At 42.6% G+C, this 18791-nt stretch overlaps 1 protein-coding gene across 1 annotated transcript; it reads left to right on the top strand.

Moving 5' to 3' along the window:
* Window positions 1-10850: 10850 nt before the first annotated feature.
* LOC128054834 (disintegrin and metalloproteinase domain-containing protein 20-like) lies at window positions 10851-13288 on the top strand. The gene is given in 4 exon segments (XM_052647382.1): window positions 10851-11547; window positions 11754-12403; window positions 12405-12617; window positions 13280-13288. Coding segments are annotated over 4 exon segments (1569 nt in total).
* The last annotated feature ends 5503 nt before the right edge of the window (window positions 13289-18791 follow it).

Genomic DNA, 18791 nt, shown 5'->3' with positions numbered 1-18791 from the left:
GTTAATTATTGCTATCTATGGAAAGCTATAGGTTCCACAGGTGAGGAGCCCTGCACCATGGTCATGGGGACGTGACTGAGTCACATAGCAAACTTTGCAAGAGCTCTCCTGATGCAAACCAGCCAGCCCTCTGACCCCATAACAGACAAAAATACCCATCCTGAGCAATTCTCTAATGCCACCCTTCTGGCAGGAATTTTCTCTGTCTTGAGACTATGACAATTGGCTACTAACCTACGAAAAGCGTTAGCTTTCCCTGGTCTGGCAGGAGGCCACCCGGTGTGCTTGCAGCACCCTTGTTTTCTCTGCTCTTTTTCTTAACGAACTCATTCCTTTCTAAAATACTCTGTATTTGGAAATCTTTTTCCAGCCCAGGCACAGATCACAACATTGAGTGGCCCATATGGGGATTCTCAGGGGAGTTTTCCCCTACTCTCCTTTCTTCTCTCATTTCTTTTTCTTCAAACCCCTTGTGAATAGGCCAGTGTCTGTGGAAGCAATTGAGGAACTCTGGCCAGGGGTACTCTCTGGCATGTTCCAAAGGCCCCAGGTCCACTATGCCCCAGTAACTGCCACCTAAAAGGGTGAGGGCCCTCCTTTCCTCCTTTCCCCATTCTCCCTTAAGCTGAGGACCAGGCCAATTAAAATTGCAAGCACAGCTCAGGCACTTAAAAGCCATTAGTGCACCTGCCACTTGAATACTCCCATGACAAGATAAGGGGGTCACAGAATGGACAAGGCTACTAGGACATCTGCCCCCAGATAGACAGTTTCTGTGCAATGTCAGGCACATATGGGTTCAAGCAAAACACTGAGCCCATTCACCCCTGACTGCTGCCTTCCTGGCACAGCCACAAAGCAGATCCCTCAGCCTGTCTTCCCTGTTACTTTCACTTTTCCTCCCTTGGTCTGGATTGATACACAGGAGTCTGGGAGTTGCCTCTGAGTCATTCTAAAAAGTGCCTCCATGTTTCAGGGAATTGCCAAAGGGTGAGGCACCAGGTTGGTCCTGGTAATCTCTTTCTCTCCTATCTTTTCCTGCCCGAGTTGCATGGTATCTTGTCTCACAGTCTGTGCCTTAGCTGCACACTCAGGAGCTACCTCTCACTGTCTGACACGATTGTTGGGATAATCGGCCATTTGTGCCATTAGTCACATGGTGTCTCAGTTTCAGGGAGGGCTCCCTGGGATAAAAGGGATTCCTTTCTATGGCTGGTGACTCTCAGCACCCCCATTCTAGGGCATATAGGCTAAGAATGGGTTTTGGAGAGGCAGGGAGACTCCCTCAGACTCACCTCTCAGCTACATTCTGCTGCTGCTGGAGAACAGGAAAAAAATTTGATGCTGGAAACCTCAAAAAGAAAAGGCTCATTTTCTTTTCCTAGCCCCAACACAAATTGAGAGGCCAAAGAAAAATGGCCTCTTACTGGCACACTAAACTCCTTCATGGCGGGAAGTCAGAGTCCAAACCTGAAAGACTCATGCTGTATGCGTCTTTCTGTGGCTGCCTTATCTCCCCATCCCCTACTGTGTCTGTAATCAGAAGCCTGAAAAAACTCTCTGAACATTCTAAAAAAGTCTCCTTCTAACTTCTCCTACCTCTCAGGGCATGTGGTGAGGAAGGAAGGGAAACCAAGCTGCCCCCATTCCTGCACGTTTTCTTACTCCTTCCGATTCTTCTGATCAGACTACGACCCCACCTCCCCAGAGGGTCAAGTCCTACGGGGACAACATCTTAGCAGTCAGTCTGCACCTGTCATCTGAACCAATTTCCGCACTTTCTGATTTAAATTTTAGCTATGAGGCTATGATGCAGAAAGAAAAAGACTGGTCATAATATTCTTCAGACTCTGGAGAAAACTGGCCAAAATGAAACCTTTTTGAAATTACAAAACTGGTTCTTTTTGCATGTGCAATTAGAGAAAGCTAGCTTGTTAAAATGCTTCTTTCAGACTTGAGAAACATGCCTAGGGAAAAACCTGAAGTTAACTGTTATCACATCCTTGACATACACGGCCCACACTGCCTGAGACTTCAGCCTTGGACAGATTAGTAGAACTTCAAGCCAAGGAAGAAAATACAAGTGCAAAGAGACATTTTAAATCTCAAGTGGAAAACTATGAGATCTCTTTCTGTGTGGAGTAATCTACGTCTCAGTGTGTGTCTTTGTCTTTGAATCCTACTGCTGAGGTTATTTTGTAAATGAGTTCTAATTTAACGGGCCTAAAGAAAAGTGCTTACAAATCAAACAATTCTAAATACAGGGAAATTAAACTGAATGAATTTTACGTTCACATGAACTGGGAAATATTCAATATTAAATTAAGACCTGCTATTAATGTTTGTTAATCTAATTAATATGGACAGGTCTTAAGAATCATCAACAGTAAGTATAACATTCTTCTTACATCTATTGCAAATTTGTCAACAGGGAAAGTCACTTTACGTGAAGAAACTTTTAAGGGGAAAAAATGAAAATAAAATGAAGAGCTCTGGGTGATTTATGTTTACCAACTACAGAGTGCTAATATAAAGAACAGTTCGTGGTTGCTTAAGAAAATTTGGGTGCAGGGTACAGTTTTCTTAAGATGTTGACTGCCTTTGAAATCTTTTGTTACTTTGACTAAGTGAATAACTATTGTTATCACAGTGAATATAACCTGGTATCAGACTGGAATTTGGTTTTCACTCTCCTAAGAGAAGAAAATTTTCTTGGAATGTGGCTTTTGATAACAGGCTATGTGAATTTCCTTACCTTTAAGCCATTTATATTTGCTTTTAAAATCTTTTGTTACTTTGGTAAAGTAAATAAGCATTATTTCACAATGGTCTATGAAGACTATGGCACATGTGGATAAAGTTCATTCTGCTTCTACAAAAATTAAGACTTTTGCTGTATTGATGTCTTTAAAACATGGTGACAGTCTACTCCTAAGTCAGGAATTTTAAAATGGGTAAATCAAACAGTCAGGGCTATGGGAAATCTAAGACAGCTGCTTGGCTTTTCCCAGCTCCCTGATGAACCTCATTGTTTGTTTTTTTTTGTTTGTTTGTTTTTAATTTGCCTGCACAGGGTAAATGCCCTGACGCAGAAAAAATGTTTAACAATGTGTCTTCCACTTGGGATATGCTTTCTATAGTTTCCAGTAAGCAAGGCACCTACTTCTCTGGACCAATCACACAAGCCTTAACACAAACTTTACAAACTTCTTTAGACTATCATCCTCAATTATCAGGCAAGGGCAACAGCTGCTGCAGCTGCTAAGTCGCTTCAGTCGTGTCTGACTCTGTGCGACCCCATAGACAGAACAAAGATTAATTACAGGGGATTAAATGAACTGCTAAATATGGTTGCAACTTTCATGACTTTTGTCTGACATTTTACTGGCTTATAAACTTTGTGGGTTTCTTTTTTTCTTTCAGATATAAAGAAGCTCTTCTCCTCAAGTTACTTATGGTTTAAAACAATTCGGTATTTTACACCTATGGGTAAAATTCAAACATTTTCCTTTACTCTCTGCCTTGTCCCTCCAGAAACTGGAGACACTTGGGTTCTGAACAACCTCATCAAATAAATAAGAAGACCATCTCCTAAAAAAATACAGATATCTCAAAATATTTGGGGGACCGATAAAAGAGAAAAATGTGATGGCAGGCCTTTGGCATGACCTTCTTGGCATTCAGACGCCTTTGGGAATTTAGTCCGAGACTCCTGAAAAATTATGACAGAGTCAATACAAAAAAAGCCTATATGGTCAGTGGACCAAACTTATTTTAAGAACAAACTAGTCGGCTATGATTAATAAAAAAGCATAATTTTAGAAACAATTATGTTTCACTAAATATTAAATTCTAGTTTTATTAATTAAGGTCTGTGCTACTAAGACTCACTTCCCAGGCAGTCCTTTGCTGTTATGTTATACTGTTAACAAGATTTAACTAAATTATTAAAGGGATACTCTAAGTTGTGGTTTTTTGTGTTTTTTTCCCTAAAGCCTAACTTCATCATCAACCTTCGGGTAAAAGCAGATGCTTCACGATTTACAACCAGGAGATTAACACCAGGCTATAGTTACTTATGCCAAAGAAATGATGCTTTTGAACTGTGGTGTTGGAGAAGACTCTTGAGAGTCCCTTGGACTGCAAGGAGATCCAACCAGTCCATCCTAAAGGAGATCAGCCCTGGGTGTTCTTTGGAAGGACTGATGCTAAAGCTGAAACTCCAGTACTTTGGTCACCTCATGTAAAGAGTTGACTCACTGCAAAAGACTCTGATGCTGGGAGGGATTGGGGGCGGGAGAAAAAGGGGACAATGGAGGATGAGATGGCTGGATGGCATCACCGACTCGATGGACGTGGGTTTGAGTGAACTCTGAGAGATGGTGATGGACAGGGAGGCCTTGTGTGCTGCAATTCATGGGGTCACAGAGTCGGACACGACTGAGTGACTGAACTGAACTGAACTGAATAGTTACTTAACAGACTAAGTTAGATGACCTAGGGTATCCTGGACTATACCTAATAAAATTCTTAAATTATTACTTCTTACCTTACTACTACTGCTAGCTCACTTCTTTTTACTGCCTGTTTTGCAAAATTGTTGCTTGCACTACCAAGTGTGTGTGACTGAGCCTCTGATAAAATGATGATGTGTATGTGTATATACATATATATATATATATATATATATAAACACATGGCTCAGTAGTAAAGAATCTGCCTGCCAGTGCGAGAGACAAGCGTTCAATTCCTGGTTGGGAAGTTCCCCGAGAAGGAAATATCAATCCATTGCAATATTCCCACCTGGGAAACGCCATAGACAGAGGGGTCTCTGGTGGGCTACAGTCTATAAGGGTCACAAAAGAGTTGGGCACAACACAGGGATTAAACAATAAACATGGGGTCACTGATTGTAATAATGTGAGTGCAGACATGGGAAGCAGCAGCGGAGGGAACGTCCTCTTGGGCCCTAAGAGATCACTGGTGAGACAGGTATGGGCCAGAACTTGTGCTGCTCCCATGGCCTCCTCCGGGAACAGCACTCTGAGCTGCCTATCAGCGGGACCTCTGCCAAACCAGCAGATGCGCATTCCCAGCACCACAGGACAAAACGGCCATAAAACGCCCCCAACCATGGTCAAATTTTTGGCCATGAAGGGGCCCTGCCAACTGGAATCTGGCACGTGCTGTCTGCCTCTAAAAGAATTAAATCATAGCCACTGCAGCTGCTAACCTTCAGCACCTCCTGAAAGGAGCTCAAAGTGGAAATCAGAAATAAGGCAGTGTGCTCTGGAAAGAAAAACAAAACAAAACAAAACAAAACTGGCTATCAGGCCTTCAGATGATTAGACATTTTCAGGTAAAGATTTTCATGCATGTAACCCAAAGAACATTTTCCTTTCCACTGTGGGGGCAGGCGCATGTATGCTGAGCTCACACACATGGAAAAGAGGTCTTGAGATGGGGGTAAGCTGGCTCCATATGAGTCAGAGTGGAGTGTAATTCGGGGGTTGGCGTTACCGGCTACTGGGACTCCCAGCCGGACTCCACATGGATCAGAGGCTCCCAATTTGCCCCTGTGGATGCTGGCAACAGCATAGCATTTTAAAAAGTGGGTTTTTTTGGTCCCTAGACCAGTAATTGTGCAAGAAGTGAGGAGTGACCAGAGATATTTAGTGAGACCCATCCTGTAGAAATGAAAGTATTGTCAGTATCTATGATTAAAGAGGGGTTTGTCTGGCACCTGTATTTTGAAGACCAAAAAGCTGAGATATTTCGGAGGACTTGTTTTTTTGTGTTTAACTGCTGCTTGGATAGTTTGGTTGGTGCTCTTCCAATGTTGTTCACTCACTGGCGGAAAAGTCAAGATGAAGGTATGGTTGCATGGTTGGAGATGTTACCGACAGAATACCCCCATGGGTGACTGCCCTGAAAGGAGATGGGGTATATGAAAGCCTCGGTTAGGTTCATTAGGATGCTTCTGGGTTGTGGGGTTGACAGAATGACAGGAATAAAATTTAGGCATTCTTGTAGGACCTGAAGAAAGATAGACTCTATGTGATCTAACTTAAAGCTTGTGGTCCTAGAATCAAATGATGCATCTGGGTAAGCTAAGACATTGGACCGAGTTCCTATTGGCCAGAGTAATATTGTCTGAAGGCTAGTTCCAGAGATGCATAGCCAGTAGAAGGATGGGTTGTGGGCAGTAGCTAGGGTCTATAAATACTCCTCTGGGTCTAAGGAATGTTGGGAGGGTTTAGCTGGTGTGGTGGAACAGAGGAAGGGTAAGGTGAGAGTCAGAGTGAGCTTGTTGGTGTTCAGTCGCTCAGTCATGTCCAACTCTTTGGGACCCCATGGACTGCAGCACACCAGGCTTCCCTGTCCTTCACTATCTCCCAGAGTTTGCTCAAACTCACCTCACGTCCACTGAGCCAATGATGCCATCCAACCATCTCATCTCACCCTCTGTCACCCCTTTCTCCTCCTACCCTCAATCTTCCCCAGTATCAGGGTCTTTTCCAGTGAGTCGGCTCTTCATGTCAGGTGGCCAAAGTACTGGAGCTTCAGCTTCAGCATCCTTCCAGTGACTATTCAGGGTTGACTTCCTTTAGAACTGACTGGTCTGAACAAGGGACTCTTCAAGAGTCTTCTCTAGCACCACAGTTCAGAAGCATCAGGCGTTCGGCACTCAGCCTTCTTTATGTTTCATCTCTCACATCTGTACGTGACTGATGGAGTAACCATAGCTTTGACTATACAAACTTTTGTTGGCAAAGTGATGCCTCTGCTTTTTGATACACTGTCTAGGTTTGTCATAGCTTTTCTTCCAATAAGCAAGCGTCTTTTAATTTCATGGCTGCAGTCACCATCCTCAGTGATTCTGGAGCCCAAGAGTGAGTTTGAGGGGCATTTAGTCAAGAATGATGCCTGGTGCAGGCCTCTGGAAGACCGGACAACCAAGGTTAGGTACCACAGGTGTGAGATAGGATCATCCACAGGAGGGCACGAGACTGGAAGAAAGAAAGGACAATCACGATATCAGGAGCACAACATGGGCAGTTGATCATGGATCTTTTTAAAGAGTTCGATTGTTACTTATCTTTGGTCCTTTTGAAGAGAAATTTAAGGTCTTCAAGTGGTTCAGAGGTGTAGGATGCTGGAGTGCTTGAGTCTTCAGAGGGCAGTTTCCAAGGCTCCCCCCTGAAGAGGTGAATCCAGCTAGAGATTCTTGAAACTTTGATGGCTGTAGGTGAGGAAAGGAAGACTGGAAGAAGTCCCTTTCAAATAGGAACCAGCTGGGACTTGGGAGAACTGTCCATCCAAGTTCTGTTAAGGACTCTATCCCCAAGTTGATATAGTATGGCTGAGTGAGGGCTAGGAGGGTTGGTTTCTGGGCCAAATTCCCTAAAGGCCTGTTAGAACACTGAGAGTTTGGTTACATACTACTGTAGCCCTAGGGCTTCCCTGTCCATAAGGAGGTCTGATGTTAGAAAGAATGTATATGGACTCAAACCGAGGGATCCTTTGGAGTTATTCTACTGCTAAGGAGGGCAATAGATAACAGGGTTACCCAAACTTGTGAAGTTTCCTGGATTTGTTTTTCGAGAATGTTTTTGAGAAAATGATTGGCTCTTTCTCCCTTTCCTGAGGATTGAGGCCTCCAGGAGTAATGCAGAGCAAAACTTTTGTCAAGGGCTTTGGCAATGGGCTTCCCTGACAGCTCAGTTGGTAGAGAATCCGCGTGCAATGCGGGAGACCTGGGTTCGATCCCTGGGTTGGGAAGATCCCCTTGGAGAAGGGAAAGGCTACCCACTCCAGTATTCTTGCCTGGAGAATTCCATGGACTGTATAGTCCACAGGGTCTCAAAGAGTCAGACATGACTGAGCGACTTTTCTGTCTGTACACCAACAAGAGCATTTCCTTATCCCGTATACAAAAATAAACTCTAAATGGACTAAAGACCTAAACCAGAAACAGAAACACTTAGAAGAGAACATGGGCATAACGCTTCTTGAAATATATCACAGCAGTATTCTTTTGAATCTGTCTCCTAAGGCAAAAGAAACAAAAGCACAAATAAGTAAATGGGGCCTAATTAAACTTAAAAGCTTTTGCAGAGCGCAGTAAACTATTCACAAAACTAAAAGTCAGTCTACTGAGTGGGAAAAATTATTTGGAGATGCAATGATGGATAAGGGATTATCATGCAAAGTATATAATAACTCAACATCAAATAGAAAACAAAATGACCCAATTAGAAAATGGGCAGAAGACCCGAATAGACATTTTTCCAAGAAAGACACACAAATGGCCAATATGCAGATGAAAAGGTATTGAACATCGCTAATCTAAGGAAATTTAAATCAAAACTACAATGAGATATGACTTCACGAACCTCTCAGAAGAGCTATCATCAAAAAGACCAGGAACAACAAGTGTTAGTGAGGATACAGAGGAAAGGGAACCGTTGTGCACTGTTGTTAGGAATGTAAATCGGTACACTATGGAAAACAGTAGGGAGGATTACCAGAAAATTAAAAGTAAATTCACCACATGATCCAGAAACTCCACACCTGGGTATATAGAAGAAGAAAAGGAAAACACTAATTCAAACGGCCATCAGCGGACTTTTCTGTGGAAACTTTGGTGCCAGAAGGGAGTGGCATCTGGCATTGGATATTTCAAGGGTAGCAACTTCCAATGAATATAATCCATAAAAATACTGAATCACTATGTTGTACACCTGAAAACAGCACGATATTATAAATCAATTACACTTCAGTTAAAAAATAGGAAGTTACCTATTCTTTTCATGGTGAATTGACTTCAAGCTGAGTTCAAGCATACTTGTATCTTTTTGAATATTCCTGCTGCTGCTGGTGCTGCTGCTAAGTCACTTCAGTCGTGTCCGACTCTGTGCGACCCCATACATGGCAGCCCACCCGGCTCCCCCGTCCCTGGGATTCTCCAGGCAAGAACACTGGAGTGGGTTGCCATTTCCTTCTCCAGTGCATGAAAGTGAAAAGTGAAAGTGAAGTCACTCAGTCGTATCCGACTCTTAGCGACCCCATGGACTGAAGCCTACCAGGCTCCTCCATCCAATGGGATTTTCCAGGCAAGAGAGTGCACTAATTTTTAAAAAATCCTTCAGTGTTGCATACATCACATTTATGCAATAGGACATTCTTCTTTTCTAAATGTTAATGTCCTTATTACTGGTTCCAACTTAAAGATATGATCCACAAAAAGAGAAATCAGGCGAGATAAATTGCTCATGGTAACTTCCTTAGTTTGAGTTGAGTTCATTTACAGGCAATTCAATGCAGAAATGATTTTTGAAAGCAGAAAGATGTATGAAACAGTGATGATCAGATTATGATTCATTATTCTGTAACGAACTAAAAAAAGCTCAAGTCAGAACTTTTTAAGTAAATCAACTTTTTGAGGTATACTCAGCATATACAATAAAATATTCAGATTTAATGATGCAGCTTGTTGAGGTTTGACTTGTAAGTACCATCCAGTCTTAGGGTGTTGAGAATACTATACAATAAAATACCTTAGGCTGGGTGGTTAATAAAAATATTTCTCATAGTTCTGAAGGCTAGTAAGACCAAGATCAAGACGCCAGCAAATTTAGTGTCTGGAGAACCCTTTCCTGGTTCATCGATGGCACCCTCTCACTGTAAACACAGAGGGCAGAAGGGTTGAAGGATCTCTCTGAGGCCTCTTTGTAAAAGCACCAATCACCTCCTAAAGACCCCAGCTGCTAATACCATCACCTGGGGTGGGGGGTCGGATTTCAACATGTGGACTCTGGAGGGAAACGTTCATCTTGAACACACTCCAATCAAGATTCAGAAGTTTCCCATCACTCCAGGAAGTTCCCTCCATCCCTCCATTCCCTCACATCAGGAAAGCACTGATTAAAATTCTATTCCCCGTACATTATTTTGGACTATTCCAGAACATCGTACAAAGGAAGTCCTATGTAAAGCTTCTTTGGTCTGCTTTCTTTCTGTTATCATATTATCCATGAGATACATCCATGATTGTACACATACCAAAAACTTGATCAGATTTACTGAGGATTTTCCCACTGAGGGAATAGGCCCTTTGAGTGTCATCCATCTGTCCAGTACTGTTTGCTTGTTCCCAGTCTGTGGAATAAATTCAAGCATAATGCTGTTATGAATATGTATATAGAATCATTGTGGTAACTTCCTATGGCTAGAATCACCAAGACACAGGGCAGGCATCATTTTAACTTTATAAGGAACTATTATTGTCCACCCTAACATTTCTACTCATGACACTATTGTTCTGTTCCACTCATCACCCTCAACATATCCCACGTTTGTAAAGTATGAAAGAATTTGATTCTCTCCTCAAAAGTCTGACTAAAAGAAGCTTCCACTCTCTTCTCCATTTCATATTTTCATTACAAATTGAAGCCTTGTCTCATTTTGGTTTGAGGGCAAAAAGTCAATCACTGTCTCAAACTTGCACCAAACCCCCTGATTCTTCCCCTGTGGCTTTTCCGAAGGACCATGGAACCACTCAGCCCAGATATGCACTCTGTTTTCCCTCATTTCTGCTGTGTTTCATCTTCCCTAACACCCCTGTGTTAGGACCCCTAGGACCACTTGGCACAGCCCCTCCCCTTCATGAGGACACATTGTTATGTAAGAGCTTGCACCCCCTCCCCCACCTCTCTGGGGCTGTCCAGCCTCCAGTCTGCCTCTGCTCTCCTCAGGACCAGCCTGCTGTCTCAAAGTTGCTGCTCCAGGGATAGTCTTGCCTGCCTCCCACCGCAGTGCACTTTCCTTGGTCACGCACTTCCTCACTCATGGGGCGTGCCTGGACCCAGGCCCACCTGAGAGGTGATCTCTGGCTGCCTCTGCTCTGGCTTTTCCTGTCTCCAACCTGCTGTTCCCATGACCCACCAGGATGGCGCTTCACTTCTTCTGAAATTGTGATTCCCAGGAAGGTGTCCCACAGAGTGAGTGGAATTGAGAGACAAGGCCAGCTCTCCTACAAGATTCGCTTCAGCGGCCAAAGACATGTGGTTCACTTGAGAGTCAAGAAGAACTTGCTGCCCAGACATTTTCCTGTTATCACCGATAACGACCAAGGTGCCATGCAGGAGAACTACCCTTATATCCCCCGAGACTGTTACTACTTTAGCTACCTGGAAGGGGTTCCTGGGTCCATGGGCACCCTGGACACCTGCCATGGGGGTCTGCGTGGCATGCTGCAGCTGGACGACTTCACTTACGAAATCAAACCATTGGAGGCTTCTTCCAAATTTGAGCATCTGATTTCTCAGCTTGTGACACAGAAAACAGCAGCAGAGGATGAGAAATGTGAGGCTGAAGAGAAAAATACAAATCAAGAGTATGAGGAGGCAATGATTTCTGAAATGCCTAGAGCAGGCACTGTGTATTTGTGGTGGCCACACAGGAAAGCCTTGAAAGTTCACTACACAGTTTCAAACTCATTAGTTGTTCAGAAGAGTAATGAGACACGTGTAATAAGAGAATATAGTGAGTATAAACAACATATTGCACACCATTTATTACCAGGGTCAACTTCAGGTTTTCATATGTGCTCTGTGCAATATGGAGTCAGAGGGATCAGATGAATCTCCAAAGGTTTAGAAGCACTGCAGAGGCAAAGAATCAGTTTGGTTTATGGAACTCTCAGAATTTTTATGCAAATGTACCACGTGATACTTCGTTGCTTTTAACAGGACAGAAGATCACTGGGACCTCCTATTATAGCAGCCATAATGGAATATGCAACCCCAATTGGCGAGCATCATATTTATATGTTGTAAGATATCACATATTTTTAGCTGCTACTGTTGGAGCACATGCAATAGGTCTTATGGGTGCATTTCACGATGTTCCAGGTTGTCGGTGTTTTCGAAGATATCAGTGCCTCATGGCTCCTAATCCTGGTCTTCTAGACATGATAAGCAATTGTACTTTTGAGGCTATTCATCAGTGGTTGCATATGTGGGATCCTTGTTTGAGCTCACTAAATATAGCATATAATAATTTTCCTTATGTAGCTAGACGGTGTGGTGACAAGATAATAGATAATTTTGAAGAATGTGACTGTGGCACCTTAAAAGACTGTAGTAAGGTTTCATGTTGCGAAACCAGTTGTATCCTCAGCCTTGGCAGTGGTTGTGATCATGGAGATTGCTGCATGAAGTGTAAATATGCTCAACCTGGATATATGTACAGAGATACTCTTGGTATTTGTGATTTACCAGAATACTGTAATGGGAAGACACATGATTGTCCAGCTGACACTTATATACAGGAAGAAACAGCATCAGCTGTTTGTGTGAGGGGAAACTGTAGTGACTGTGATTTACACTGTCAAGCCCTCCTTTGGCTATGACATAAAAGATGCTATCCCAGCATGCTATGACGTATTGAATGTCAGGGGTGACCAATTCGGAAACTGTGGTGTGAGGGTGATTTGAGAAGGAGGAAAACCTGTACAATGTGAACAAGATGATGTTCTGTGTGGACTGCTACACTGTAGCAATGTGAAGGAAATTCCTGGTGGTGGGGAGCACACTGCATTTCATCAAATAATAGTAAAGAATGCTGCTGCTGCAGTCGTGTCCAACTCTGTATGACCCCATAGACAGCAGCCCACTAGGCTCCTCTGTCCCTGGGATTCTCCAGGCAAGAAAACTGGAGTGGGTTGCCATTTCCTTCTCCAATGCATGAAAGTGAAAAGCAAAAGTGAAGTCGCTCAGTCGTGCCCCACTCTTAGCGACCCCATGGACTGCAGCCTACCAGGCTCCTCCATCCATGGGATTTTCCAGGCGAGAGTACTGGAGTGGGGTGCCATCGCCTTCTCCGGTAGTAAAGGATGTTACACCACAAACCTGCTTTGGGTATGATGCCCACTTCAGGACAGACATGCCATAAATGGGGCTTGCAGTGGATGGTGCAACATGTGGCCCAGGAGCATACTGTAAGGACCAAAACTGTACTTTTTTTCAAGACCAGGGTTTTGACTGCAATGTCAAGAAATGCAATTAGAGAGGGGTGTGCAACAATAACAAAAATTGTCACTGTCAGCGAGGTTGGAAACCACCAAATTGTACTGAGAGAGGACCAGGCAGCAGTGTAGATAGTGGCCCTCCACCTGACACAAAACTACGTATTCGAGCCTTGGAACTACAGACTGTAAACTTAATAGTTGTTCTATTGCTTTTACGCATGTTTCTTTTTTATTTTTTGCTTACAGCAGTTATAGGTGTCCTTTACTATGTAAAAGATATTTTGAAAGGAGAAACTGAAGAATAAACTGTTGGAAAAATAATCCCTTGAAGCCAAATAAATACAGACTAGAGGACACAAAATGGAGAAACTCACATTGGCACCTACTGGAAGAAATGAACGATAATCACTCTGATAGTTACAAAATCCTGTAACTTTTCTGAAGTTATTATTTTAAAATAAAATGACTTGGCAATTTAAAAGGGGTCTGGGTGGTTATATGCATTTAATATTTTATATCTGGTCATACTCTTACTATCCCGGTCAATGATAATGGGAACTGTTAGAATCACCGACAAGAGGTCCTGTGCTTATTTATGTTGTGGTTGCTAATGGTTCATGGATGTGCCTGTAGCACATCTTGTTTGAACTGGTATGCACTTTTGTTTAGTAGTTTATTAGACTTTTCTTTAGTTGATTATGTACAAATTTTTGTTACTGGTTCATGTTTTTGATAGTGTTAAACAAGCCAAACATAAAAGATACCAATAAAAGACACACTGATGCAGTAGGAAGATCAAAAATTCCACGTCATTGGCATATGAATATCAACAGCAGTTCAACAGCCTGCTAAGTAGATAATTATGTTTGTTTATTTTTGTCTGTGCTGGGTCTCCGTTGCTTCACGGGCTTTTCTTGAGGTGCCGAGAGTGGGGGCTACACTCTAGCTGTGGTGCACAGGCTTCTCATTGCAGTGGCTTCTCTTGTGGTGGAGCACAGAGCGCGTGCGGTCAGCAGCAGCAGCGTCAGGGCTCTATTAGAGCACAGGCTCAATACTTTTAGTGCAACGGCTTAGGTACTCCATGTCATGTGGGATCCTGCTAGATTAGGGATGGCACCCGGGTCTCCTGCACTGACAGGCAGATTCTTTAACACTGAGCCACCATGGAAGCCCTAAGTATTTGATCTTGCCCAAAGTCATAGGCTTTCAGAGGATCAAGGTTATATCTGACATTTTACACTGAGAGATGAAATGTACTTTCCTGGAGTTTTGTGATGGTCCAAAGAAAGGACCTAAGCGGGGCCTGGAATATGTTAGGCACTTAAAAAAATGCTGACACTATCATTCTCATTGTTCTCTTGGGTTGTGCTAAAACAGAAGTGTTTCAAGTATAATGACTTCGGCATTTGATATCTCTTATTGTAAAACCATCAACCAGGAAGCCACTGATCACTGGAGAAGGAAATGGCAACCCACTCCAGTATTCTTGCCTGAAGAATCCCATGGATAGAGGAGCCTGGCAGACTCCAGTCCACAGGGTCACAAAGAGTCGGACACGACTGAGCGACTTCACACATTGTAAAACCATCAACCAAGAAGCCATTGATCACTGCTATGTTACTTCTTGCAGCCCCTAGTTATTAATGTCATAGCATTTCACATTAAATCATAGGACTTGGCTAAGCATGACCTGTCTAAAAAGTACAGGTAGAACTGAGTGCCTGATGTATATACAGAAACAAAAATTTACATAAAAGGAAATAGGATGCAATTGCTTCATAAGAGACTGTTAGAAGCAGGTCTCATAAGTGAGATGTGTTACATTCATGCTATTTATATTTCTCAGACCTTATATCAAATCCCTTTCTGAAAATATCTGGCATCCAGATGATGTAGCTACCTAGGGGTAGAGGAAGGATGGATATAGCAGTAGAGAATCAATGGGATAGCCACCCTGTGACACTTTCATTTATCCACTTTTTTCCATTTAATTGAAGTATAGCTGATCTACAATGCTGTGTTAATTACTGCCATACAGCAAAGTGATTCAGTAATATATATACATATATATATATTCTTTTAAAATATTTTTTCCATTAGGACTCATCATAGGATAGTGAATATAGCTCTCTATACTATACATAGGATATTGTTGTTTAATCATAATTTGCCCAACTTTTACAGAGTTCTCTTAGGCAGCACTTCTCATCCACGAGGTTCATCTGGTAGAGAAATCTGGATTTTAATCCATGACAGATCTGAGAATCAGTTTACTATACCCTTGTCAAACATGTGTTTGCATTTGTTCTTTGCACAAATATCTATTAAAATTGAGTTGGATAACGGTTTGCTAACCTGGTAACTTCTTGTTGATCCAAAGACACTTGATGAAAATAGGTGGGCTGGGGGTAAGGGTGTGGACAGGGTGATTTTGTTTGTAATTAGCAGTCCATTTGCCAAAACATAGTTCATCAGGCGCTCTATCTATCAGTTCTAGGCCCTTAAATCTATTTCTCACTTTCACTGTATAATCATAAGGGATTTGATTTAAGTCATACCTGAATGGTCTAGTGGTTTTCCCTATTTTCTTCAATTTGAGTCTGAATTTGATAATAAGGAGTTCATGATCTGAGCCACAGTCAGCTCCTGGTCTTGTTTTTGTTGACTGTATAGAGCTTCTCCATCTTTGGCTGCAAAGAATATAATCAATCTGATTTTGGTGTTGACCATCTGGTGATGTCCATGTGTAGAGTCTTCTCTTGTGTTGTTGGAAGAGGGTGTTTGCTATGACCAGTGCATTTTCTTGGCAAAATTCTGTTAGTCTTTGCCCTGCTTCATTCCGCATTCCAAGGCCAAATTTGCCTGTTACTCCAGGTGTTTCTTGACTTCCTACTTTTGCATTCCAGTCCCCTATAATGAAAAGGACATCTTTTTTGGGCGTTAGTTCTAAAAGGTCTTGTAGGTCTTCATAGAACCGTTGAACTTCAGTTTCTTCAGCGTTACTGGTTGGGGCATAGACTTGGATAACTGTGATATTGAATGGTTTGTCTTGGAGACGAACAGAGATCATTCTGTCGTTTTTGAGACTGCATCCAAGTACTGCATTTGGGACTCTTTTGTTGACCATGATGGCTACTCCATTTCTTCTGAGGGATTCTTGCCCACAGTAGTAGATATAATGGTCATCTGAGTTAAATTCACCCATTCCAGTCCATTTGGAGAAGGAAACGGCAACCCACTCCAATGTTCTTGCCTGGAGAATCCCAGGGGCAGGGGAGCCTGGTGGGCTGCCGTCTATGGGGTCGCACAGAGTCAGACACGACTGAAGTGATATAGCAGCAGCAGCAGCAGCAGTCCATTTTAGTTCACTGATTCCTAGAATGTTGACATTCACCCTTGCCATCTCTTGTTTGACCACTTCCAATTTGTCTTGATTCATGGACCTGACATTCCAGGTTCCTATGTAATATTACTCTTTACAGCATCGGATCTTGCTTCTATCACCAGTCACATACACAACTGGGTACTGTTTTTGCTTTGGCTCCATCGCTTCACTGGAGACAGGGATCAAGACCATCCCCATGGAAAAGAAATGCAAAAAAGCAAAATGGCTGTCTGGGGAGGCCTTACAAATAGCTGTGAAAAGAAGAGAAGTGAAAAGCAAAGGAGAAAAGGAAAGATATAATCATCTGAATGCAGAGTTCCAGAGAATAGCAAGAAGAGATAACAAAGCCTTCTTCAGCGATCAATGCAAAGAAATAGAGGAAAACAACAGAATGGGAAAGACTAAAGATCTCTTTAACAAAATTAGAGATACCAAGGGAACATTTCATGCAAAGATGGGCTTGATAAAGCACAGAAATGGTATGGACCTAACAGAAGCAGAAGATATTAAGAAGAGGTGGCAAGAATACACAGAAGAACTGTAGAAAAAAGATCTTCACAACCCGGATAATCACGATGGTGTGATCACTCACCTAGAGCCAGACATCCTGGAATGTGAAGTCAAGTCGGCCTTAGAAAGCATCACTACGAACAAAGCTAGTGGAGGTGATGGAATTCCAGCTGAGCTGTTTCAAATCCTGAAAGATGATGCTGTGAAAGTGCTGCACTCAATATGCCAGCAAATTTGGAAAACTCAGCAGTGGCCACAGGACTGGAAAAGGTCAGTTTTCATTCCAATTCCAAAGAAAGGCAATGCCAAAGAATGCTTGAAATACTGCACAATTGCACTCATCTCACATGCTAGTAAAGCAATGCTCAAAATTCTCCAAGATAGGTTTCAGCAATACATGAACCGTGAACTTCTGTATGTTCAAGCTGGCTTTAGAAAAGGCAGAGGAACCAGAGATCAAATTGTCAACATCTACTGGATCATGGAAAAAGCAAGAGAGTTCCAGAAAAACATCTATTTCTGCTTTATTGACTATGCCAAAGCCTTTGACTGTGTGGATCACAAGAAACTGTGGAAAATTCTGAAAGAGATGGGAATACCAGACCACCTAACCTGCCTCTTGAGAAATCTGTATGCAGGTCAGGAAGCAGCAGTTAGAACTGGACATGGAACAACAGACTGGTTCCAAATAGGAAAAGGAGTACATCAAGGCTGTATATTGTCACCCTGCTTATTTAAGTTACATGCAGAGTACATCATGAGAAACGCTGGGCTGGAAGAAACACAAGCTGGAATCAAGATTGCTGGGAGAAATATCAATAACCTCAGATATGCAGATGACACCACCCTTATGGCAGAAAGTGAAGAGGAACTCAAAAGCCTCTTGATGAAAGTGAAAGAGGAGAGTGAAAAAGTTGGCTTAAAGCTCAACATTCAGAAAACAAAGATCATGGCATCTGGTCCCATCACTTTATGGGAAATAGATGGGGAAACAGTGGAAACTGTCAGACTTTATTTTGGGGGGCTCCCAAATCACTGCAGATGGTGACTGCAGCCATGAAATTAAAAGACACTTACTCCTTGGAAGAAAAGTTATGAGCAACCTAGACAGTATATTCAAAAGCAGAGACATTACTTTGCCAACTAAGGTCTGTCTAGTCAAGGCTATGGTCTTACCTGTGGTCATGTATGGATGTGAGAGTTGGACTGTGAAGAAGGCTGAGAGCCGAACAATTGATGCTTTTGAACTGTGGTGTTGGAGAAGACTCTTGAGAGTCCCTTGGACTACAAGGAGATCCAACCAGTCCATTCTGAAGGAAATCAACCCTGGGATTTCTTTGGAAGGAATGATGCTAAAGCTGAAGCTCCAGTACTTTGGCCACCTCATGCGAAGAGTTGATTCATTGGAAAAGACTCTGATGCTTGGAGGGATTGGGGGCAGGAGGAGAAGGGGACGACTGAGGATAAGATGGCTGGATGGCATCACTGACTCGATGGATGTGAGTCTGAGTGAACTCTGGGAGATGGTGATGGATAGGGAAGCCTGGCGTGCTGTGATTCATGGGGTCGCAAAGAGTCGGACACAACTGAGCGAATGAACTGAACTGAATTTGCCAAAACATGATAGCTGTGGTCCCTGTCACTTTTTCCTCTCTTAATTCTATTTTTCTGATCTACTTATAATCTTAGTGATTTTTTGTACTGGTGGAAGACCTTTTGCTTCTCTCAAGGTGTTTAATTTGTGGTACCATACACTCAATGGTGTATGGTTTTCTCTTCGGTTACCATGCTATCTCCAGAAATGTTGACCAAAAGTGTTTTACATTGAGGACAGGCGTGATCTCCCGTCTATTTTGTTTCTGA

The sequence above is a fragment of the Budorcas taxicolor genome, chromosome 10 (assembly GCF_023091745.1).
Source record: "Budorcas taxicolor isolate Tak-1 chromosome 10, Takin1.1, whole genome shotgun sequence".
Taxonomy (NCBI): domain Eukaryota; kingdom Metazoa; phylum Chordata; class Mammalia; order Artiodactyla; family Bovidae; genus Budorcas; species Budorcas taxicolor.
This window is presented reverse-complemented; position numbering and strand designations above follow the sequence as displayed.